Here is a 25,205-nt window from a genome sequence, read left to right on the forward strand (position 1 = left end):
CATATAATCCATCTTCCAGGAATCTGGGCAAGCTAGTGTGTGCTGTCTGGAACCTTCATGGACCTGTGTATCCTGCCCCCTCCATATATCCATACCATATATCTGCTACACACTTCTCTCCTGTGAAGCATGTAACTTGTTGGAGTTGTCTGGCAGGAGGATAAAGCAAAAGGGTGAATAAAGTGGCTGTAATAAAAGGAAATTACTGTTAATACAGATCACTTGGGGAGAGGGTGAGGAAAGAAGAGATAATTTATGTGTAAGTCAGGGAGTATAGAGATGAAGGCTCTGTTGTTGATCTCCATTAACTCCCAGTGTGTCTTTAAAACAAATTGCATCTCTGTGCTTTTTGAAAATGGAGACACTAATATAAAAACTTAAACCTAAAACTGATCTGGTTTTTTCCAACTGCCATTTCTAGGTCTAATAAGAAAGATGATTATTTTTTTAAAACATAGTTTCTTCTGTGTTGCTAGATAATAATGGTTAGCTGTGTCATCACAATTACTGCTTTTTGTCGGGAAGAGTCTGTTCAGACTATTTTTTTCAGCCAAGTTTTAAAAATTTTGGCTTTGCATCTCATATTTGGACTCTAGCAGTCAGTAGAAGTCCTTCTTTGGCCACTGATGGAGAAAGTGTAGTTGTGTAAATGTGCTTTTCATCTGATCTAATGTGATCATGTTTATAGGAACTTAAAGCTGATTCTTCCTAGGCGCTATCCACCAACTAACTTAACATTATTTTTGCATGGTTTTTGTTCATTTCCATGTATAGAATGTGTTCTGATGTATTAGCATATATAAGGTAACTTAGAATAATGAACAAATACATTTTTCTCTTTTTTAATCTCTTAGGTGTGTCTGTAAGTGATATGAATGTTGTACAGACATGCAAATTATGTGTGACTGACACTTTTTGTGCCTTTTAAAAAGACAGTCTCACCATAGTTGCTCTGCTTGTCCAACTGCAGTGAAAATGAGAAGATTACAGTGGGTGGTGAATGAAAATGTGAGATTGTGCTTGAATTAAGGTACTGAGTTATGGGACTGTGGCTCAGGATGATGAATACAAAGCAGCAGCTGCAGAACATTTCAATACCAAGGTGGTTCTTCTAAAAGGAATCTTGGTAGAAATAATCAATATCCTCAATTATAAGAATGTGATGAATGAGTTCCCAGGAATATTGCTGAGTGCTGTATTTTTTGTCAGTGAAATTATGTTGTTCTTGTTCTGTGTAGAGTTGAGCTGGGCTTTATTCTGTAACCTGAAGTACACGGTATGTCTGCCCCATGTTGAACTGGCTTTCATTTTCAGGGAGTCACAATTTCCCTCATGTTTTTCTTGAGGGTTTAAACAGTGACATTTTGAGCAGCTGTGAAAGCACCACTGAACATCTCAAAATACCATGTTTGCCTTACTCTAAGGTTGACTGGATAACATTTCTAGCCCTGGAAATGAGCAGTGGGGAGGGGTGCTTTCTGGGGTAGGCATTTGGTTCAAGCCTACATCTTGCTTGTTTAAAAGCATGCAGAAGCCAGCCAGCATCATGAGATGAGGGAAGGGAAACATGAGTTATGCCAGAGAATGATCATTTTGGAGTGTGTGTTTGGCATGTTTGATGGGTTTTGGGGATACCACAACACTGAGCTGGATTTCAGCATGCTGGATACTCCTACTGTATGTTGCTCGTCAAAAGTACATAGACAAGTGAGGAAAAAGGACAATGAGCAGGAGGCAATGACCACAGAAAGCTGCCTGGCTCAGCACAGGGCCATACTGCCCATGGGCAGCTCCAGCACCACCCTGAGACAGGGTCTGGCTGAAGGAGGACTGAAAAAAGTGCACTGATGCTTTGATAGTGTTCTCCATTGTGGTCATTGAGCTTCTTGAATAAATGCTACTTGACCCATTTTGTGTTGTCTGTTAATTATTAACAGGTTTTATGAATCTGAACAGACACTTGATTTTTTTAGGATTTTACCTGCTTGCGAGAATAAGATGAAACTTAATTTCCCTAAAGCCAAATGTGTTTTCTTGGAGTAAGAAACTTCAAGCAAAATACCAACTGAAACAGATTGTGGAAGACCTGTGACCAATGTGTGTACACCTATTATCATGAGTATGTTTTGAGAATAGCTCAGCTCACTTACCTGTGATGGAGTAAAAGCCAGGTGTAGATTTACTAGAAGTGGTAAAAGGGATCTTCCCTGGAAAATGTGTGTTGTTTGTGAGCTGCCTGGGGAAAGCTGTGCTGGCTTTCAGGCTTGGCTCTGTTGCTGTGTGGGACTGCAGAGCCTATAGCTCCTATGGGCAGTGGTCTTCTCTTCCCTGGGAGAAGCTTTGTGGTCTCCTGTGGGTTCAGAGAGAGCAGCCTAAGCAGAATCTACTTGATCATTTTAGTCCAGCTTTAGCAATGTCTTTGGAAGATTTACTTTGAAAATTGAATCAGTTTAAGAAACTGCCTAATAATGTCTTACTAAATTCCTAGCTTTTGTGTCAGTTCTCTTTCTTCTCTAAGATTACTTGCCTCATGAGTGCCAATTCTGTATATTTTAAGCTTTTGTGGTTTAAAGTGTTACTAGAGGAACAAAAGTAGGTAAGTGGCAAAGCTCTCTTAACTAATCCCCCAAAGATCTTCATAATGCATGAAGTGAAACAGTTGGAAAGTATTTTTTAGGACCCTTAAGCAATTAGTAGGCTATTCCTACTGTTAGGTGTGGTACAGAATAATAACAATATAAAGATACAGGCAGGTGAACTTGAAGGATCTTTTACAGGATGATTGTTACCTTAATGAGAAATTAATGAGTTTTCTGAGGATGATTGTGCTATGCAGGTCTGTGTGCAGATTGCATTCTTCACTGTGAGGGTTTACAGAATCTGTCAATCTTTGGAATAGGGTCAATGCACTAAATACATTGGTGGTGGGAATTCTTGTGCCGTGAAAGACTTGGGGAAAACAGCTGTCTGAGAGCATTGAAGGTCACCTGGGCATGTGTGCTGCCAACCTTTTCACTGATACTCACTGCAGCTTATTAGAGTCACTGAGAGAGTCTCCTACTGTGGTGGGAGAAACAAGGCTGTCTTACCTAAGTAAAAATCAAAGTCTACTTCTTGAAAATTGAAATTGTGCCAGAAGGCAAAAATAACATTCATGACATTAGCAGCCTGGGGCTTGTCTAGGGGAGCAGGGAACTTGTATTCTGCCTCCAGAATGAGGCATCAGCAAATCCAGCTCCTCACCCCATGAAGCAGTACGCTAGTCCTGGTTTTCAGCATATGCAGATGGTCAAATAACTTTAAATTCAAATTTAGGGATTTCAAGCCAATACTGTATCCTTACGTTGTGCATTGTAAGTTCATGATTTGTTAGTACAGATTGATTGTATGAATTTCCAATGATGCCTGGTTTCAAGAATATTTTTTGTTTGTATTAAATGTAATAGAAATATTCAAGTGTTGGGGTGTGTTTGTTTTCTTGTTTGTTAATACCAAACCAGTGCAATGCATCAGCACAACAACATGGGTTGAGCAAGTACTTTTTTGTCTATTAATGCCCTAAATAGTAACAGTCAAATTAACAAAACAAACAAACAAAAAACCAAACAACAACTTTGTGCATTTGGCTGCTATTTCAAAAGATGTTGAGGAGTGAAAATTTTACAGAAGAAATTATGAACAAAGTGTAGAGAATCAGTGCATTGCAGTTCCATAATGCTCTTAGTTTAAACCAACCTTCTTCACCCTTTTGAGGTTTGCCATTGTGTTCTTCGGGATCATCTCTTCTTGTTGTCAAGTCCAATAGATTCTTTTTATCCAGGGTTTTTATTTTTCTGCCCGTGGCCTAAATTGTCAAGGGCAAGGTAGAAGGTGATCTTTGCCCACCATCACACTGAGCATAGTGTAGGCATAGACATGATGCCTAGTCTCCAGTTAGTTTTACCTGCATTCTGCTACAATGATAGTTGTTTCTTTTGCTTTATTTTGATACTACTTTCTGTCATGCTTGTGTTCTTAATGTCCTGTGCATGTGCATTTACTGTAGTGGATTTGCAGTTAAGTTGTTGTCCTGTTTTGTGAAACTGCTTGCTTTAAAATATGCACATTTCCTCATAGGGCTGTTGATAAATATGATATCTGGACATGTAGCCAAAAAGTTTGTGGTTCACAGTGTTTTAAACTTGTCTTGCAAATATTTTTTTCCTACAGTTAGGCTTTCTTTAAAAATGAAATTATGTAATTGCACAGATTGTTGCATTGTCTAGCACTGTCAGTTAGGTGGGATGTTGAGAGCATGTGTAAGGATTACTTGCTAACTTGCTGCTTTTGTCTCTCAGATGTGTATTCTGATTATTTTCTAAGCTTTATGCCAGTTTTTTTAGTAAGTAATAGTCTAATACCTTGGGTAGAATCCTAAAATGGTTTGGGTTGGAACAGACCTTAAAGATCCGGCAGTTCCAATCCCTAGACCAGGTTGTTCAGAGCTCCCTCCAGCTGAGTCTTGAGCTCCAGGGATGGGGAGTCCACAACCTCTCTGGGCAACCTGTTCAGCGCCTTACCACTCTCACAGTAAAGAATTATTTTTTTTTAATATCCCGTCTCAACCTGCCTTCCTTCAGCTTAAGGCCCTTGTCCTGTCACCATGTGCCCTTGTGAAAAGCCCCTTTCCACATAAGCTCAGTAGTAAACTCTTTTTGGGCTATATACAGTTCTGTGTTCTGTGGGTGCAGATTTAGAAAAATAATAATTTCCACTGGTTTAGATTAATCACTATTCATTTTACTACACTTTTTTGCTTATTTTCTATCTATAAGCTGTAGTCAAGGTAGGATGCTTTATGAAAGGTTCTATTTGCAACCTGCTCTGACGAGATGACAAAGTTAAGGCACTTTCCTTGATCTTGACAGCACTCTGGATTCAGCTGTATTGTTCATTAGAAGGATTACTTGGTGTCTGCATCTGTTGAAACAACTTTTTCTCTCCAAGTAACTCAGAGTAGACAAAATTACACATATCTTTGTGCAGGAGACAAGTGAAAGTCAATTGTTCTGATATTGATATTATGAATCAGACTTCCTAATTTATGAAGGCTTGGCGAGTTTGAATTTTGTATCCTGTGTATGGATGTTGCTGGGGTTTTTTGGTCAGGGAATAAACAATGGTATTTCTTCTTGTAAAATGTGTCTAAATATTTTTTTCTCATGCCCTTTTTTTCTTTCTGCAAAATGGAAAATTATTTTAAGGAAAAGCTAGAGAAGCTGATGACATAAATGTTACTATGTATTTACATAAGTTTATTTTGGGCATAAAGTTTGTCTCCAACTTTATGCATTTTTGAAAGCAGCTTGACCAGACCTACTTGAAAAGCTTTGAAAGGGCTGTAGACCTCTTTTAGTTCTTTATTTCTTTAAAGGTCCTGGAGGTCTCTGCTTCTCTTTGATGTATAGAAACAACAGAAGCTTCTTTGATTGAAGGCGATACATAGCTGTTGGCTCATTTCTGGTGTTTTCTCAAAATAATTCAAAGCAGGTCTTTTAAATGAAAAGAAATGCTTGCAAAGATCTGCAAATGTAAATTCTGTTAAAGAGCATAGCTTTTCTGCAATCATCTTGGTGAACTTAAGTTGTGTCAGTCATTCAGGAACACTCTAGGCTTGTTGTAGATGAGTACTGCATAAATAAAAAAGTAAAGCAGATTGGTATGGATTCACACTGCAGATCTTTGATCTGTATGAGTATTTTGAACACAAACTACTCATTATTTCTCTATTTCTTTTTTTTTCCCCACTATATAGATATTATAAATGTAGGTGTAGCACTAATAGCTTGTTACTGATAAGCTTGTTGCATTTTTAAACTTTTTATGCTCCATCTTACACAAAATATTACACTGTTTAAATTACACATTTCAGATACCAAGAAAGAAATATCTGCTCTATACAAATCCTGAAATTATTCAAAAAAATTAGTTTTTCCTTATTGCTGCTGCTGGACAACGCCTTGCGTGGCTTTGCTTTATTTAAGAAAAGTCAAATATCTTTAAATTGCTTTTCTAGAATTAATTTGCTCTAAATTTGGGCATTGGGATCTAATATATTCCAGATATTGCTTTCCAAGCCTTTAGGCATCTTTTTAGTATCAATTTGAAAATAAGTTTCAAATAGAATGATATTGAAGTGTTTCTGAATCCGAGGGTAACAAGCTGCATGACAGGATGGCAGTAAGAAGGGCCATTCAGCATTTACCTGAATCCTTCATCAGTATTTGCTTGAAATATTTGCCTTAGTGTCTGGAGAGATCAGAGCTATTTTATGCCAAATAAGATGTGAATTGCAGAGATTTATTTTTAGATTAAAAAATCATATTGAACAATATTATTAAGGGTATCTTTTGCATGGAGAAATAGCAGATATTTCTCACAATATAGTTTATAAAAATGCCTTTGAGTAATAGTTTACCTTCCATTTACTCAAAATTGTCTAAGAGTCTCTGCTAGTGGCTAGTGCAAACTAGTGATTGTGGTTTTAGCTCAAGCTGTGCTATATTTATCAGTATCTCCCATGGCCCTTAACTGCTTTGTTTTGCTTCTTTCAAGACTGTGGTTGGTGTAAGTTGAAGAAGCAAGGCAGAGACTCTAGCAATGCCCTTAACATAATACAACAAAGAAATAACATTATGACAAAAGTTTTAAAGATAAATAACAAATTACTTCTCCCTTCATTCAGACAACTCTTATCTCTAATGGGCTTCAGCAGAAAAGAGGAGGCTTGGTTTTTAATTTGCTTCTAAACATTGTGGTTAATGGTGAGAAAAATATTAATTTTTACATTGGCTTATTCAACCCGAGTAGTGTGAAAACTCTTGTAAAAACAGCTTCTTCCTTGGATATCTTATTGTTTTTTAACAATAGTTAAAAATTGTCCAGTATTCTATGGAGTTTTTTCAGATGATAAAGGAAAATTAGTTTGGGTGAGATGCTGCATTTGATGTTATCTCTGTTATAATGAAGATCAGGTAATGTATTTGGTACCCGTGTTCCTCAATCCTCACAAGTATGAGAAATTGCACAAAAAATGTATTAAGCAAAATGGGCATAAAGGCCAAGAAAGTCTGCCATTTGAAAGAATGTAATGCTTAAAATGACAATTGATACATAAGTTTCAAAATTTCTGCTGAAATTAATGGATTTTATTAATTCTACTTTTCTAATGGCTTTCTTCTTTCCTAGGCACGAGCTTTAGCACCTCAGACAGCAGAAACAGATGCAATAAGATTTTTGGTTGGAACACAGTCTCTTAGATATGATAATCAGGTAATTTTTCTGTCAAATATCAATTGTAATTTTTACCACTTTTTGTAACATTGTTCTGGTATCATCCCTCTTCCTTTCCTGTTGAGTATGAGCATTGACAGTCAAGTGAAGACTTCTGTTGGTAGAATGTAAAGATATTGATAGGAAATGGAGGTGAATGAAAGCTGTGTATACTTTCTGAATATCATATCCCTCTTCTAAATTGTATGATTAAATCAGATTGGTTTAGTAAAGAAACTGCCATAATTTTGTTAATTTAAATCTATAGATGCTCTGGAACTATCTTTAAATCCCTGAAGAGATGCAAAGTAAAACAAAATTCTTTAGGCCTTAATTGCTTCTATGGGACTCTTGGTACATGCACAGTTCTGTGTACATGTTGCTTTATAAACTGGATTTTTCAATATTCATTATTGGAAATCAGCTGTTTCCTTCCTGATCATTCAAACAATTCAAATTAAAATTTGAGTGACTTTCATGGCTAAGTTTCTATAGGGCTGTTTCTTCTGAGGTTAAGTCTTTGAGTTGTAATTATACAGCATATTTAATTTTTGTGACTGAATTTCAGTAGAAATCATACTGAAACAAGTTCTTGAGGCTGAAAGGGTTAGAAGGCAGTACTGAGTGCAGGTGGCAAGGCTTGTGTGGCAGGAGAGCTGCAGGGGTGGCTCTGAGAAGAGGCCGGGGGTTGCCTGTGCCGGACACAGCTGGCTCCAGTGAATCCTCCTCAGGACGCAGGTGAGTCAGTTTCCCATGAAGGCCCTGTGCTGAAGCAGAGGAACAGAGTGAGATGGAAAGAGCATCAGAGAGAAAACACCCATAACCACCACTGCCCCACATCCCCCTGCCCCACTTGAAAGGATCAGAGGAGTCTGGGTTGAAGTCCAGCCTGGAAAGTGGGGGAGAGAAGGTACTTGTTTATTTGAACTGCCAATGAACTAATTCCTTCACTCAAGTCAGGCCTATTTTGCCCAGAAAATTAGTTAGTTAGTGGCCTCCCTGTCTGTAGCATGGCACATAAACTGTCTCATTCCTGTTCTTCCTGGTTTCTCCCCATCTTTCCTGGGGAGAGCAGGTCTGGGTGGGAGCCTGTTAGCCAAGGCTGACACCCACCTCAGAAGTCCCTGGCATTGAATGGAGTGACCAGCTCTTAAAAAATGGCCTGTAATGGGCTACACAAAATCACTTGGAACTACAGCTTTGGCACATGTCAGCTGTCAATTCCCAATTTGAATTCGTTACTCAATGATAAGACTGGATGAGACTCAAGAAAAGTTATTCCAAGGATAAGGGGGATGGAGTATTCAGTTTATTTCCATTTCAAGTAATACTTGGGCAAGGAGTAACAAAATAAATGGCAGACACACTTAGTTAAAATTAAAAGTTCAATGCACACAGTTATATTTTTGATTGTTCTGTCTCTTGCTCTTCAAATATTTGGTATAATGTGGGGGTTTTTTACTGTTATTTCTGTGATGGTCTTACAGCCTGCTCAACTAATTAAATCCTGATACAAAATTGATGTAGAAGAGTGGTTCTCACCGGTTGATTGCCAACAGATCTTTAATAATTTAAATTTTCTGATTTTGAAAAGTTTATTTGGTATATGCTATGTATTTTAGAAATGTTTGCATGTGTTTCAACTTTGAGTATGCTTTTCTTTCTCCAGGGAATAACATTAACGATAGAAATGGAGGACAATTTCTAGTGTATTCACAAATGTTTGGAGGTTATTGGCCTTTAGCTGTGCCTCAGGCCATCATTTCTTCTCAGCTAGTTCCTCAATCCCCAAGAAGTGCCCTAGGCTCAGCTCATTATAACTTAATTCAGCACTAGGTTCTCTACATTTACTTAAAAACTTTTTTAGTTACCTGACCAAACTTATGAGCTTTTCTTGCAACACTTAATACTTTACTAAGTCCTGCACAGCAAGAGGTTTTATCATCTGCAGATTATTTCTTCCCTTCTGGTCATGGGCAGGTATAGTGCAAATGAAAGAGCGATAATTTTACAGCTGGCATGATAAGTTTTGCCTCATTGAGGTATATTGCTGTATAAAGCAATTTTAGGTATTCATAGAATATATTTTAGATGAAAATATTTTCCTATTAATACTAGTATTTCAAAGGAAAGGAAAGTTTTTATAAGATTTTGCATTAGGTTAGTGTTTGACATATTAATAGTGTATAGGACTTGGCATTTGGTCCTCATATCATGCTGCAAATGGTTTAAGGAGTAGCACTGTGTTCTGTATGGTGTACTTTTGGAACTTTTGTCCTCAGTACTTTCATTGTTGCTAAACTTTGTGTTTATTGTACCCATTGGAAATATCCAAGTATGTAATTTATTCTTTCCTCATCTCATTGTCAGAACTCTTCAAGTTTTTTTCAGTCTTGTATCTTAGAACTTAAAATACTTATTTTCATGATTTATGTAGTGCATTGCATCTGCTGTACTCAGCACCTCAAACCTTGTGTTCAGTTCTGGGCTCTTCGCTGCAATGAAGGCTTTGAGGTGCTGGAGTGTGTCCAGAGAAGGGTGATGGAGGTGGTGATGGCTCTGGAGCACAGCTGTTCTGAGGAGCAGCTGAGGGAGCTGGGGTTCTTCAGTCTGGAGAAAAGGAGGCTGGGGAGGGGTGGTGGTGTCTTATCACTGTCTACAGCTACCTGAAGGGAGGTTGTGCCAGGTGGAGGTCGGTCTCTTCTCCCAGGCAGGCGATAGGACAGGTGAGAAAAAATAGCCAAATAGCCTTAAGTTACACCAGGAGAAGTTTAAGCTGGATATTAGGAAAAAATGTTTTCATGGAAAGGGTTTTAAAGCATTGGAAGAGACTGCCTAGGAAAGTGGTGGAATCATCATCCCTGGAAGAGCTCAAAAAAGTTTGAATATGGCACTTGAGGACATGGTTTAATGGTGTACATGGTGGTGTACAGTATTAGGTATTCAAATACTTTCTATGCAATTTCTGTTGTCCTTCGTATTTAGTGAGTATTCCAGATATCATGTATTCAAATCAGTAGGAAGATTCTTAGTGAAAAAAACATTGGAGGAACTTTTGCAGTTCTTTTTGTTCTGCTGATCAACTTACTATGGTAGGTAGTGTTCATTGGCTGGCCTTGCTGTGAAAGCTGTCATTTTTCAACTCACAAAATGTAAACAATACTGCTGCATAAGAATTAAATTTCATATTTCCCAAAAATCTCAGCCTGGGCCTTTCATGAGCTTCCTTGTGTTCCACCACTTTAGAGCTGTCCATGTTGTCAGCTGAATCAGAAATGTAACAGAGAGAAAGCAGGCAGAGATTGGTTATCTGTGCCTTCAAAGGGCTTCAGGTGGGGTAAAGAGCACTGCCTTATGTGCTGAGTGTCTTTCAACCTGGTTAGTGTGGGAAGAGATGTGTGTGGCTGCAGGACATGGGGTTTACATTTATGGTTCACTGTCTCGGGTGAGAAACTTGGCCCGAGTTGCCAAAGGAGACCCCAAACAAAAACAAGGTATGAGATTAAACTGATCTTTTTTGTCACTCTAGGATGGACGTGCAGTTGTTAGGATAGATGGAAGGTGTTCTGATTCTTAAATAGATTCCTAGGTTCAAAGCAGCAAATGAAGTCTCAAAAGGCAATTTGCTGATCAACTGCAGAGGCAGTTCTATGCCTGGGATGACAAAATGGAAGAATAATATAGGTGATGTGGTGCAGGATTATATTTGAAGGAGTTTCTGATGACTGTTTGAACAGTAAAATAAAAGGTAACGTGTAAACTCATCCCCTTAGAAACAATAGTGTTAAGATGAAGTTGAGACCTATATTGCAACTTCTGTATTTTAATAAGATCATCTGCATTTCTGCATAGCTAAGAGCTTTGCAGTGATTCAGTAAACTTAGTTAACTTGATTCAGTCATGATGATAGGATAACTCTTCACTTTTTTTTCCCTCTTCATTGTTCACCCAACTTTGAAAATTAATTTTTTATGAGGATACAGTTCTTCAAAATTTGTGAGTCTTCTAAATTTATTTGTCCACTGTTGAGCTTAGGGGAATTAGTATCATGACTAAAGTTCCTTCTGTACATTATGCCAGGCTAAAATCTTCCTAAATTCCTTGTATTTCTCCAGCAACTATAGAAGAACAGCTGACTAAAAAAAGGGAGGGAAAAATGGTAGACCTGTTAAAAAAACCCCAAAAGCATAGCAAAGAAACCTGCAACAAACAAAAATTAAAATAATGAAAAGCAAACTTCATTCTGTCTTTTAAAAATATTATCTGTATATTTAAATAATGTTTTTCTTCATCTTTTAGTACTTTGTTTCCATATAGTATGAAATGAGTAGATTTGTATCTTGGTAGTGATATGTGACTGGTAAAGTGAACTGTCAAAGTTGCTTACTGAGTGTAAAGTACTTGCTTCAAGAAGAGTCCTTTCCCTCTCTCTCCTTCTTTCTTTGTAGATGATTTGAATTATATGATTTGGATACAGAATTGGTGCAGACATTTAGACTAAGGATTGTAATGTTGTTACTTTTGTTTATTGCTATAAGAAGCATTGAATTGTAATATGTGGCTTATTTACTATTAGCCATAAAATGAAAAATCACCTTCAAGCTTTATCTTGAAAATTGAGAATAAGCATGGTATTTCCTCAAAGAGGGAAATGGCTTGTGTTTTCCTAAAAAGTTAATCCTGCATGAAATCGATGATATAGTAAATTGTTATTATAACAATTAATTAAAGTAGATATCGGTTATAAAAATCTCATTAAAGCGTTCCGTGTAGTCATTGTGTATAATTAAGACCCACAGGAAAACATTTGAAACCCTAATGTTGTATTTTATTGTATTTGCAGATTCACATCATAGATTTTGATGATGAAAATAACATTATAAACAAAAATGTTCTTCTTCATCAAGTGGGTGAAATTTGGCACATTAGTACAAGTCCTGCCGACAAAGGTGTACTTGCAACCTGCTACAATAAAAGTAAGTCCTTTTTAAATATGCCCAAGTTGTACAAATGCTTTGATATTTTTGAATGTGTTAAGTTCAAACCTCTAGCTAGGTGTAGACACTTTCAGTTGGAATGACCAACACAAGCATTTCTAAGAAAATCTGCAAAATTTAATTATACCTCATTTGTGTCATATCCTTCAATTATCTTGGTTAGAAGTCCACTTCTGCATTCATGTTAAGAAAAGCAGCAAAATGAGCCTTATGTTTGGGTAATGAATGGAAAGCATGGCAAATAAAATATATTCCTGTTACTTTAAGCATAATTTTTATTGATGTTTGCTTTTAAAAGTGCAAGTAAATGTCTTTCAAAATGTGCTGGTATCAAGCTTAACATAAAACTGCAGATGAAGTTTGTATATAATGTTGTTTTTCGTATTTGAAATGCAGGTATGCCTACAGAGGGCTGCAGCTTCTTATCTAAATATTTTCTCAGTAGGAATGTTCCTTGTCTAACCTTACCATAAGTGCACACAGCTATTGGGATTAAGGGTCTCTGTGCAATTCCTGAGGCAGATGTGATGATTTTCTATCATAAGACTTGAGAAATCCACTTGCATCACTCAGGGAAGGGGCTGATTTTTCTCTCTGACAAGAAATCTGAGGTGTCATTTGAAATAAATATTCTTTCATCCAGTCAATATTCATCTGTTCTTTCATGGAAATGCAGTCCAAGAGTATAACAATTACAGATTTAGTTTCAGGCTTTGTACATTGGTGAACAGCTGTAGTGATGTGTGTTCCTGCTGTTCAGCCTTCTGATTATATTAAGGAGAGGATTCCAGGATTGCCTAGTTCTCCTGAGTCTTTTAGATTGAAAGAAAACTGCTAAAATTTGAATTTATTTCGCAAATCTTAGGTGATTTTTTTAAAACCAATGATAGTAGATAAGTTAAGTAAGTTTTTCCATTGAAATGATTTTGGGCATTTTGAGACCCTTTCTGTGATATTTCCAATTTCCTTTATTTGACCTCATAAATCACATGAATGTTTTCTATTCCAGATTATTTGTGTTCTAGATTTAGTTTATCTGATTTCTTAATATTAAGCTCTGTTGTTTAGTCTTCATGCATCTTACTTTAGAATTATCAGCCATTAACTTTCTGCAGAAAACAAGTTCTCATTCTCAAATGGTGATTACTTACTCTAAATAGCAGTGTATAGAACTGAGAGCACACAGTGTGGAGCTCTGTAATAAGGAATTCTGAGTTCAGCAGACAACTTATTTCAAGTAGTAATGCAACCAAATTAAGCAATCGAAACCTTTACAACTCTTAATGTGTTGCATTTCTTTGTTGTTTTAAAAAGACTCAACTAATTTTCTCATTGAACTACAAGTCAAATGAGATGATGCTTTCAGCAGTAGCTGTAAGTATTGTGCCCGTCTCTTGTGTCTGGGCCCAGCACTTCTGTCAAGACTTGAACGTTATTGAAACTGGGAGATTGAAGAAATGTGAGATGTGTCCACTATTAATAGCTGTTTTTTGAAGTTGCTTAAAGAAGTGATAAAATGTAGCATTGAAGAGAAGACAATTACGTACATTTTCCATTTCCTAGCTCACTGGATAAGGTAATGGAATAGGGTGAAATTTCCTCTTCTATATTGGGAAAGATACAGAGTTTTCTTTTACTCTTGCATATTTGCAAAGAGTTATCATAACTGATGTATTAAAAAAAAGATGTTGTAGGTGCAAATAGGTGTCCTGATTTTGATTTTTGTTAGGAGGAATTTGCCTTTTATATAGGAAGTTTGGGGAATATTAATTTCTTTTTGCAAATGCAGTGAAAATCTTTCCATGTTATCCAGTTGTTATCATCCCCTGTTATGTTATTGAGACATTGAGACTCTTATTTATTTTTTACTTGACTGCTTGATAGTTAATACTACTGGCTGAAAGTCACAGATGACACCAGCAATCTTGCTCTATGTTTTGAAATACAAATGATGTGCTGGTTTGCTTCTCTTTTTTCATGAGGGAATAAATCTTAGCAAAATAATGTAATATGCAAAGCTTTTTGATAATTTCTTCTGACTGCTCAGAATTCTGCATGGGAGATGGGTGAGTGCATTCAGCTGGTAACAGTGGATTTTCTCTGGGGTTAAGGTCCATACATAAAGTTTAAGCCATCTCTATCTTTGAGAAGAGTGCTGGTGTAGTGATGCTCGGAAGTTTTTACAACTCTGGTTGAGAGATGCCTTGAATTGATATACCGGAAGTCTTAATCAAAACTCTAAAAATCCTCTTATATGGGGAAGTTCCTACATTTGATTTGGTTTTGTTGTTCCTGTTTTGTTTTTTTGTTTTTTTTTTTTTTTTTAATTTCAGAGACAGTATTTTAACTGCTACTAAAAAATCCCACACCATCATGCTTAGATCTGAAGGTTTTTCCCATGTGTGTGGATATGTAAATGTGTATGGGTTGTTTTCTCCTGAAACATATGAGTAGGAAACCTCATTCAGAAGTAGAAACAATCTAGCCTTGTCACTCTCTGGGAGCATGATTTTTTTTTTCCTCCTGCCTTCATGGATATGTGAAATACTTTTACTTGTCCTTGACTTATAAGTGAAAGAGGCATAAAGAGGTAGAACTTAAAATGTATTTATTATTTATTACACCTAATGAAGAACAAAGTCATATACTTGTGAGTCATAATGGCTATGCTTCTATGTCAATAAAAAATAATTTGCTTGTTGTCCACTAAATTATTTTCTTTAAGTGCTTACTCTTGATAAAATGAGATTTTTTGCCCCTAAATGACTAAACTTGCAGCAACCATAATTCAGTCATTGTTTTGAGATAAACTTTTGCTTTTAGAAGCTCTCAGCAAAATATGTCCAAAGTGCCAAGTATACAAGTATAGCACATTTCCATGACTGGATGCAGACTCTTCGCTCATATTTTTGGCTTTACTGCCTTTTTACATGAAGTCCATCAGAATATTTACTGACATTGATTCTACGTATCTTTAAACTCTATGATTTCAAGAAAAGAATGTCCCCCTAAAAAGTAAAAATAAGATGGCTCATCTTCTTGTTCACAAGAAGTCACAGGAAAATTTAAATCCTTGCTGAATATGTAATTTGGGAACTATATCCTCTAAACAGTGAAGTTAAATAAAAGGGTGCTCTGTATTCTTTGTTCAAGATATTTTACTAGAGTATCAATGTGTAACTAGGTTTTAAAAAAGAAAATACCGTCCTGACTCTAAGGGCAAAATGAAGGAAACAGCCTTTTTTTGTTAGCATCAGTATTTACAACTTTGTCTAATTTTGACATTGAAAACATACAAGGCTTTATTAATGATGCATTCTCAATTATGGCATTAACATAACTATGACATTAACTCAATTATGACATTAACATAATTGTTCCAGTAGCATTGGAACAATTGTGTCTTTGGATATTAACCAGAAATTCCATTTTCTAGGATGTTTTGTCTTAATGTAAAGAAAAAATTGTGGAACTGTCTCCCCTCATGCCCCTCCTCATGCACACACTTCAGAAATACTGACCTAATCACATAATTACAAAGGGAGAACTTATTAGACTCAGTTCCTGCCTCAATTGTAGTGGTTCCCACCCTCACTGATCATGAATATGCCACTTAGGAAATTTTATACTGTTATGACTGATATTATAGGAAGATGATTTTATTCTCAAGTGTTAGGCTTACGAGTTATGTATAATCTTGTCCAACCCCCAGAAAAGATCAGGAATTTGCTATGCTGGTAGCACAGCAGTTGCCTGTGCTACACATTTCTAACTCACTCACCAATATTTTGTGCTAGAAATGTATTAAGACCATCCTGGTGTAACTGACATCGCTCAGAGACAGAATGTGTCTTCAGGAGGCACTGAGAAGTAGCTCCTCTTTTTGCAAATGTGTTTGGCAGCTAATTGATGTTGTGAGAATTAGCAATGTTATATTTTATCACAGATTCCCTAGGTGAAGAGAGAAAGTGTGTAAATATATGAAAGAAACTAAGTATAAGAGGAGAGAAGAAGGATTATAGTCTGAATATCTCAGGGGCAGGGGAAGAAGGCTTTGTAAAATTAATATCTGAGGTATCCAGAAGAACTCAAACACTATTAGTTTCGTGACATGTTGATGCATCATTTTTCTCTTCTACTACAGCAGATCAACTGACTTAAAACAGGGGCGTGGTGTTATTGGTTTTTTTTCCCTCTTGAAGAGAATAAATTGTTACTGACAGCTTTAAAATAGGTAAAAATCAAGGGGAGAAATCAGTTTGGTAGTCTTCTTGCTTTAGAAGTTATATTAGATTGTTAAAGTTCAGTATGAGACAGATCAGGTCTTAAAAAAACTAAAAGGTTGGATTATTGAGAGAACAGTATAATTAAGGGATGTTGTTTGGGTGATGACAATAAAAGTGACTATAAGATAAAGTGCTACAGTTGCATTGTAATTTGTTTAATGCCTAATCCCTGAAAATTTACATGTGCTTATTTGCCTATGATACTTACTAATATCCTAAAGTTATGTTCAGCAAAGCTGAAATCATATCATTTGCTTTACAGTAGCCCAGAATTAAAATGGAGGATGCTGCATTTAGTGGAAAATCTCTGTCAGAACAATTCTAGGAACTTTACACCTTTCTTCTTTTTACTGATCTGGTTAGTTGTAGTCAGTTGACTATTCTCTTTTTTATTACTTTCATTAAATTAAAATTGGACAGATTGGCACTTCTAAAAAGTGAATAAGAAAGGTGACAAAGTAATTAAGGAGATCATAGCATTTCTTAGTAGAAATCCACACTTAAATATCAGAAAAGAAGAATTATGGGTTGGGTTTGAGGGTCAAGAATGTACCCTTCAAATAATGATATGAACCAAGGAGAATGATGGTACACTAAATATAGTAAGTTTAAAAATGAACATAAATTAGTCTTCAAGAAGTTGGTAACTAACCAAGCACTGTCTTCAACTGCTAAGGGAAAAAATCATTTCACATGGGTATTCCTACTCCAGGTTTGAAAGGAGCTTGCTTCATTATTCAGAAGAGCATCCTAGCCTACTCTAGGATAATTTTTTCATTGTGAAAAGGTGAAATGACAAAACCCTGTAATTTACACTAAAAGGGAGTATCTCGGAAACTAGAACAGTAGAGACCTGACAAAGTGCTAGACTCAATTGGAAAATTATCTGTATACAGTCTCAATACTGCTCAAGTTTCAGGCTATAGGAGGGGAATTCAGAAAGCCATTTCATAGACTTTTAATAATGTTCTGAGGCAACAAGAAATGCCAACAGTCAGTGGGCTAGGGTGTGTTTAATATTTTTTGTATGTAAAGTATGTGATGGAAGCCTCAGCTCTAGAAATAGCTGAAAAAATTTGGATCCCTGCATTGATACAATGATTAATATGATGTTGGGTAATACTTGGAAATATATTGATGATGCCCATTTTGTCACTCCAGCTTGTCATATACTGTTATGAGATTTTTGAAAAGTTTCCAAGTTAGGTGGATTTGCAGTGGTGGGTGCACATTTTATGTGGGTTCAGGGGCTGGGGGAGTCATGCCTTGAATTTGCTTTGTTTAATTCAGAACTTATTTTTAATCTGTTGCCTTGTTTATACATCCCTCCCTGTCTCTCATCTGCTGTTTTGGGATGCTGTTAAAATGGAGGCAGACTACTTCCTGTGGACTTACAAAGTAAACTTCAGCTACATCATTAAAGTAATGGGGAATTCAGAGGGATTTTCTGTAAGCTGTTTAAAGAGTTCTACAGCCATTTGCCAGCAATGGATGGCTTCTTTACTAGTGAGTCTTGGATCTGGTCTCTGTGGACCAGAATACTAAGTAGAAAGTATTCATGGTGATGAATTTGGGGAAAGCTGTCAATCTAAAATAATGTTTTATAAATATAATTATGGCTTATACAGCATTATTTGCAAAATCTGAATATGGTTTTCATTATATCCTATAAGCTAGAATTAACCCCCAGATTTGTGCGTTGTTCTGAGATACAGATGAATCTATTTAGCGTGTCAGCAAAGAAACTAGTGGTTTGTTTGAATTTTGATACTGTGTAATGGCCAGCTACTTGGGTAGTTACTGTGTTCTGTTACATGTTCTAGAGAAACTGAGCAATGGTAAAATTGTTTGGGAAGGGTTAAGGCAAACTGCTGGTGGCTTTGCATGACATGATGGGGAGATAAAGGGGAGGAAATAGAAAAATTATCCAGACTGAAAACTCTGCATAGGTGGAAAATAGTTTGCCTGCTGAATCTCCAGTTGGCCCTTGGTAGTGGTCTCCATTACTGCAAAGGTGAATTTTTGGGATGTGATTGCATGCAGCTACCCTGGGTGCAGGAGAAAGATGTGCTTGGAGGAGCAAGAGTGAAGGACCATGTCTCACAGCATAGTTGTGACAATTGTACTGTTGCTGTCACAGGTCTAGTAGGGGAAATGCTTGCTGAAAGACAAAGTGAGGAAATTAAGGCAATGGTACAGTTGGAGAAATAAGGAGATCCTGAGGAAGGAGATCCCAAAAACAGCTAAGGGATATGTGAAAACACAAAGAAGTGTGACATGGTAAAATAGCTTTTGGGCAGTCAGTCAGTGGGAGGCTTGAGAAATGTTAGGGATAGCACCCTTAGGTGTTAGCAGAGATTGATGGCCATACAAAAAACTATTGTTGTGGTTAAATGTCTGCATGTTTTGGCTTTTGATTAGCATTTCCCTTGTTTTGCATTTTGTTTCTTCTTTATCTGTGGCAACTTCTGCTATTTTCCTGGATTTCTTCCTTTCTGTAGCATTTACTGAAAGGATTGGTGAAATAATTTGCCAAGATGTTAGATCCATATTGTTGGGTTTAACTTGTAGTTTTCTTGCTGTTAGATGAACAGTGGTCTAGACGCTTCAGCTTCTCTTTAGCTGTTTTAAACTGTGCCAGCAAACTAAACAGAATGGTTATGCTGATTGTATGCAATTGTAAATTGGTTTGCAAGGGTATTTTCATGACCACAAGAGTACTTTTATGTTGAAAACATGAATTGAAAAACTGAAAATTACTATGTCACAGTATAGGTGATAAAAACAACAGCATTCAAGTCTGATGTTTGGAATGATTTACTCTAATGATGTCAGGTAGGGTGGAAGCTGATGTGAAAAGTGTGTGTGTGAGCTGTATCAACACTGAAAACAATTTAAGAAAACAAGCCTTACCTGCTAGTTTGTGAGGGATAGAACCTGCTGGCTGTGCAAGTCTTAATGTTGAATAATCAGGTTTTGCTATCAATTAGCTGCATGTTTGTTGGGTTTTTTTTTTTTGTTTTGTTTTTGTTTGATTGGTTGGTTGGCTGTTTTTTTACAGCAATATTGCTATAATGAAAAATTTTGCTGGAAATTGTAACCTGTAGAGTAAAATAAATAATCTCAGGATATTAGACTATTGTAAGGTTATATATGTATTCTAATAACTTGGAGCCATGGCATATGCATCAATACATGTATAACCTTACAGTAGGGCCATGGCATTGATCTAGGGGCTGACTTGCAGTAGAGCCTACTGCTGAACTGTGAGGGTGCTCCCTGAGCAGTTTTGGTGTGGGCCAAGTTACAGACGATGATGCCCAGAATGTAGTCCAAGAAATTCATGAGTAGTTGGAGTGTAGCCTCCTTCTTTTAACTTAGCCTCCAAAAATTTTCATTTGATTGTGCTTTCTGGCCTCAGGGCTGGAGACTTGTACCTGACATTATTTTAAGCAAGTTACCAAAAAAATAAATACCTGTCATAGTTTTCCGTTGCAGACTTCTATAAAATAGAGACTGTTTTCGAGAATGTATTGAAGAGAAACATGCAAGTACTTCAGAAATTAGGTGAAAGATGTGATAAAGGTGTATATTAAATAAATTATGGTATGAAGATCTGGTCAAGAATTTCTGTTCTGCTGATCTCAATAATGGGCTGATCCTGTTGTGTGGCTTATTCCACAAAATTCAGTAATTGTTTTAGAGATAATTTCAGCCTTCTAGAGAAGAGGATATTTTGGAACAGTTATCCTTTTTTGTATAGCATTTTTATGGTGTCTGGTGCTCGGGGTGGTTTTGTTGTGATAAAGATTAGTAGGTGTTGTGGAGGTTCTTAAAGAATCTTCATGAATTAAAGTGAAAGCTTCATGCTGCTCAATTTGAAGAGAATGTTTAATTACTGGGTATTAGGTGCATGCACTCATTGAGGCACAATTTCTAGCAATGATAATTTTCTAGCAATGATAATTGCCTTAATTCATACTAGTTCATTCTTCTGAAGAAGGCACTTCTTTTCTATCTGCTTTCAGGTACCAAATGCTGAATCAGATCATGAGCTGGAGTTGTTTGCCAGCTTGGTGATTTCTGAGTTCATAGAAAGGCTTATCAGGTTTTCATGGGGCTGTGAAACAATCACTTCTCTTTTATTCTCAGTGCCCTTTGTAAGGATGCTGATGGTTTGCTGACTTCCTCATCTACTGCTGCACACAAGGCCCAGAAAACTGTCAGTCTTGATACAAAGAGCTTTTTCCTGAACTGTTAACTACCACTTTAGAGTGGTAATTACATCATGTTGGGATGGCTTGAACTGTTTTTCTCTACATGCATTAACTAACTTTTGTAACAGAAGAGCTCATCTTTTGAGTCCTTCTATTCTCACCTTTTCCATGGTATGAAATTACCTGAAACTGTCAGGTCTGCAAGACAAGGTACTTGACACTGTTACTCTAATAACGCTTTTTGAGGAGGTAACAGTGGAATGCTTCCTCTGGTTTTAACTTTGGCCTTTCAGATAAATCTTTGTTTTAAATCCATAAGATAAAACTAGATTAATTCCTTTCCCTAGAAAGAGGTAAAACTAAATTTAAAAGCAGAATCTTTATCTAATCTAAATTTAAAAACATAATTAGTAAGTTTCTATGTTGTTGTCATCTTTTGCATTTGTACTTGCCTCTGCTTCTCCGAAGAATTCAAATTCTTATTCAAATCTATGGAAACATATGTGGAAACACATTTATTGTCCCTGTTCAAATGTATTTATAAACTCCTACAAAAATAGGTTCTGCACTTCTGTTTCATTTAGGGACATATAAGGCCACCAGAGGGCAAAAGGAAGTGAGACTGGACGAAGCTGTTAACCTGCAAATTTCCACATGCAGGCAGGCATGTGTGTGCACACATTCTGGTTTTCACTTGGATATTTTCAAACAAGATAGGTGCCCTGGTGCAGTGGTTATATAGCTTGCTTTTCTGGATTCAGAGCATGCAAACACAAAACTGGTATTTAATTTTGTTGAAAATAATTTGCCTTTAAAATCCATTATTTCAAAACAATAAATCTACAATGAGTTATGGCTGCCTGGTGCATTGCACTTACACCCAGTGAACTCGTGTATTAAAAAAAAAAACTTTCTGTAGAGAAAATTGATGAGTAAGGATACTGGAAATAATGCTGCTGGTGATGCTTCATCTGCTTCGTATTGAAGACAGCAGGTGACACTTTTGCCTTGCTGTAATGAAAGCACTCTGTGTAGGGAAATCATGGGTACAGCCATGGGATATGCTACAGTCATTAAAATGGGCATGGAAGTGGAATGTGTCTTTAAGTATTCCCTCTTCTCAGCAGTAGTGGTAGGATGTACAGAAGATTTATTCCCATGGTTTGAAGGAAGAAATAAATGTCCTAATGTTCTAATGTTGTTTTAGTGTTTTTTTCTTCCTAGGAATTCTAGCTGTTATATGTAATTTGAGTGTTTCTTTACAAGTAGTTTTCAGTAAGCTTTTAAATGAAATGGTTGCCTGTCTGATCCACGTGATGAAAAAAGCTACACAAGTGATGAACAGCTTGAGAAATTGTTCCATGTTTGTCGCAGACATTTCTCCACAGAAATCCTTTATTTTGGATTTCTGTGTCTTCGGGAGGCCAGAGGCCTCCAAAGACAAGGTAAACAATTATTATCAGCTGCTGGGGAATGCAACGGGGGCACCTATTTTGATTGGTGATTGGTTCATGTTTTATGTTTATAATTAAGGGCCAATCACCAGTGCAAGCCAGGGGACTGAGTCCTTGGCCACAGCTTTGTTGTGAATTCTTTTCTATCTCTTCCTAGCTAGCCTAGCTGCTCTGCAAAACCTCTCTCTATATTCTATTAGTATAACTATAATGTATTATATCATATATTAATAAATTCAGCCTTCTGATTCAAGAAACAAGATTCACCGTCTCTCTCTCACCAGCTGCGCCCACTCAGGCGCGGTAATACATGTTAATTCTGTTCAAATTTGAAGGCCTCTGTGCCTATATGTGCATTGAGTTTTGTCCAGGTGAGAGGTAACATAGCTGTCCTATCATAGTCTGTGCTGTAATCTCACTTGCAGGTAAGAGTGCTGTAGGTAGCTCAGTAGTGCCTCAGCCAGTGTGCAGGAGCAGATGCAGAGTGAAAAGTTCAAGAGCTGGGGGACCATGGACCATGTATAATATAATTAACTTGAAGCACAGATCCTTGTTATCCTTTGATTTAGGATCTCATCTTTATTTGACAGTGATTATCAGGATAATTGCAACATTTTTTGTATGAAGCAAAAGAAAATGAGTGTCAGAAGAGGGAGGAGAGAAAATGACAGAAATTCAAGTATAACAGAATGGTCATGATATTGAAAAGAGTGCTTTAAATGCAGAAAGTGGATAAAATGCTTCTGAATTAGTGCTGTCATTGAGGGATAATCTCTTGAATTACCAGACTGCTCTCTCTTTCACTGTTAGAAGGTTTAATTCTCTTCCCCTTTTTAAATTATTTTTTCACTTAGAACAAAAGAAGTGTTTTTCTCTCTCTAATTCAAAATAGTTTTTAAACTCTATTTTCAAATATTGATATCCACTAATATAGAAGACTGCAAGAGAATGTGGTTTTTTGCCATCTCCAGTCAATGCTATTGTTACAGTAAATAACATTTTGCAGAAACATGTAAATTCTTAGAGTTTGTGTTTAGGCATCCTTGTGCAACGATTTTGTTGCATAAGTGAAAGTTAAACTGGCCTCATAAATATGTTGGCCATTCCTCAGTTCTTGTGGATGGGTTACTAGGATCCAATTTCTTTAAATATTCCCAAACTTGACTTTTCCACTGGTCTTGGCAGCCTGGGATCCCTCAGTCCTGAGGATAGCAAAGACCTGTCTGCTAGACACGGAACTTATTAGTCCTCTACAAGGACAAAGGAAACTCCTTCTCATTGTCAGAAGATGGTGTTATCCTCTGCTTCATCCTTCTAGCAGACACCAGCTGCATTTTGCCACTTTGGTCTACATTCTAATCCTAAACCATAATCTCTCATTTGAGCTGGCAGCTCCATGCACTCTAGCTGCTGACGTTTATAAAGGGTGATTGTCCCCTCTCAGCTTCCTGATCCATCCCTCCTAAAGATCCATACCTCCAATCCCAGTGAGATTGTACACACCACTAAGACTCTGTATTTGATATAAACATAAGGGGTACTTGGTCAAAGGAATTGTATCACGTCCCTGAGCTGAAGGTTTGACTGCCAAGGTATTTCTGGCTTTGTATCTATTTGGTTATGTTTTCATAATTGCTTTTCTTAGATTATAAGCCTTTTAGGAAGGAGCTATATATCTTTCTCCACTTGAGTTCAATAAAAAAATGCCATGGGATGTCTCTCCTGTGAGTGTATCTGAGGTGTAAACAAATGAGAACTACATAGTTATTAGCAGCCAACTAATAACACGATGTGTTTGTTTGAATGCCCCAAGCTGAGACAACTACTGACTAGAGCAGGGCAATATTTAGGCTTTTTCTTTGGACTTTTTGGATGTGCTAGTTGTTGATACCTTGAACTAAGAAAAATCCCAACCACAACTTAGTCTTCTTGTATTAGTAAAAATACCTTTCTTATTGTAGCACTGGTAACTGTCCTAATGAACAGAAAACTGAGTGTATCTCAAAATAATGTATCTAGCTAGTAGTTGTTTGTAATTATTTTCTTCCACTAATTACTTTTCTTTGATATGTGAGCACATCTGGAAGCTAGATACCCAAATTGTCTAGTTAATGTAAAGATACAAGCAGATTATGATCTAAGCTTTGAATCTTAGGTTATTGCTGGGAGAAATTTTCTGTGTGCTGATTGTGGCCACACATCTGGATTTCCATTGAGGGGAATTACCAAGTGGAGACCATGGAAGGCTGATGTAAGGGGTGGTGAACCTGCCTTTTCCAATTCAGCTAGTGGTTAGAACTTGGTTTGTCAAGCTTGAGGCAGCCAGGTAAACTGCTCGTATTGGATGGAGTGGCATTTGTCCTGCTTGAGGCAGACTTACTGCAAAAGTTGTATTTGTCTTTGGAACTCCTAAGGAGTAAAATGGGAATGCTTGAGGTTATATAGATGTACTCTTGAATATGTGACTGTGCCCAGTTCAGCAGGGGGATGAGTGATCTGCAGTTCGCATCAACTCGTTAAGGAGTACAGTTTTTAAGACTTTGAAATATCAAGTGGGAATTTAAATGTATTGGTTTCCTTTCACCTTATCTCACTGACAGCGGCCGTGTACCTCCATGAGTGTTGTGTGTGTAAAAGTAGAAATGTGGACAACGCTGTTCAGCTCTGCTCGCCTTTGTGATGATAGAAGCCAACATGTAAATATCCCTCATTAACTTTTATTGGTGTACTGTGCAGCTTTCTTCAGCACAGTGTTAAATCTCACAAATTATTTTATATGGCTAGCCTATGCCTTTCTGCTTGTGCGGGTCTCACTGTTTTTGTAGGTTTTACATTATTGCGCCCAAATGCTGCCTGAAGAGCAGAGTTCAGCTCACTGGTATAGTGATGGTTGCAGTTCTTTGCTTGGGCTGTCCCCATATGGCACAGTTCCCAAAGTGC

General features: G+C 37.0%; 1 protein-coding gene across 2 annotated transcripts in view; it reads left to right on the forward strand.

The window, feature by feature from the left end:
* EIPR1 (EARP complex and GARP complex interacting protein 1) overlaps nt 1–25,205 on the forward strand; it is a 71,375-nt gene that overhangs the window by 1,376 nt on the left and 44,794 nt on the right. For both annotated transcript variants that reach the window (XM_059467744.1, XM_059467745.1), the window contains exons 2-3: nt 7,228–7,311; nt 12,155–12,287. In XM_059467744.1, the coding sequence (XP_059323727.1) occupies nt 7,228–7,311; nt 12,155–12,287 (217 nt within the window). The remainder of the gene's footprint in view (nt 1–7,227; nt 7,312–12,154; nt 12,288–25,205) is intronic.

Source organism: Ammospiza nelsoni, chromosome 3 (genome assembly GCF_027579445.1).
Source record: "Ammospiza nelsoni isolate bAmmNel1 chromosome 3, bAmmNel1.pri, whole genome shotgun sequence".
Classification (NCBI taxonomy): domain Eukaryota; kingdom Metazoa; phylum Chordata; class Aves; order Passeriformes; family Passerellidae; genus Ammospiza; species Ammospiza nelsoni.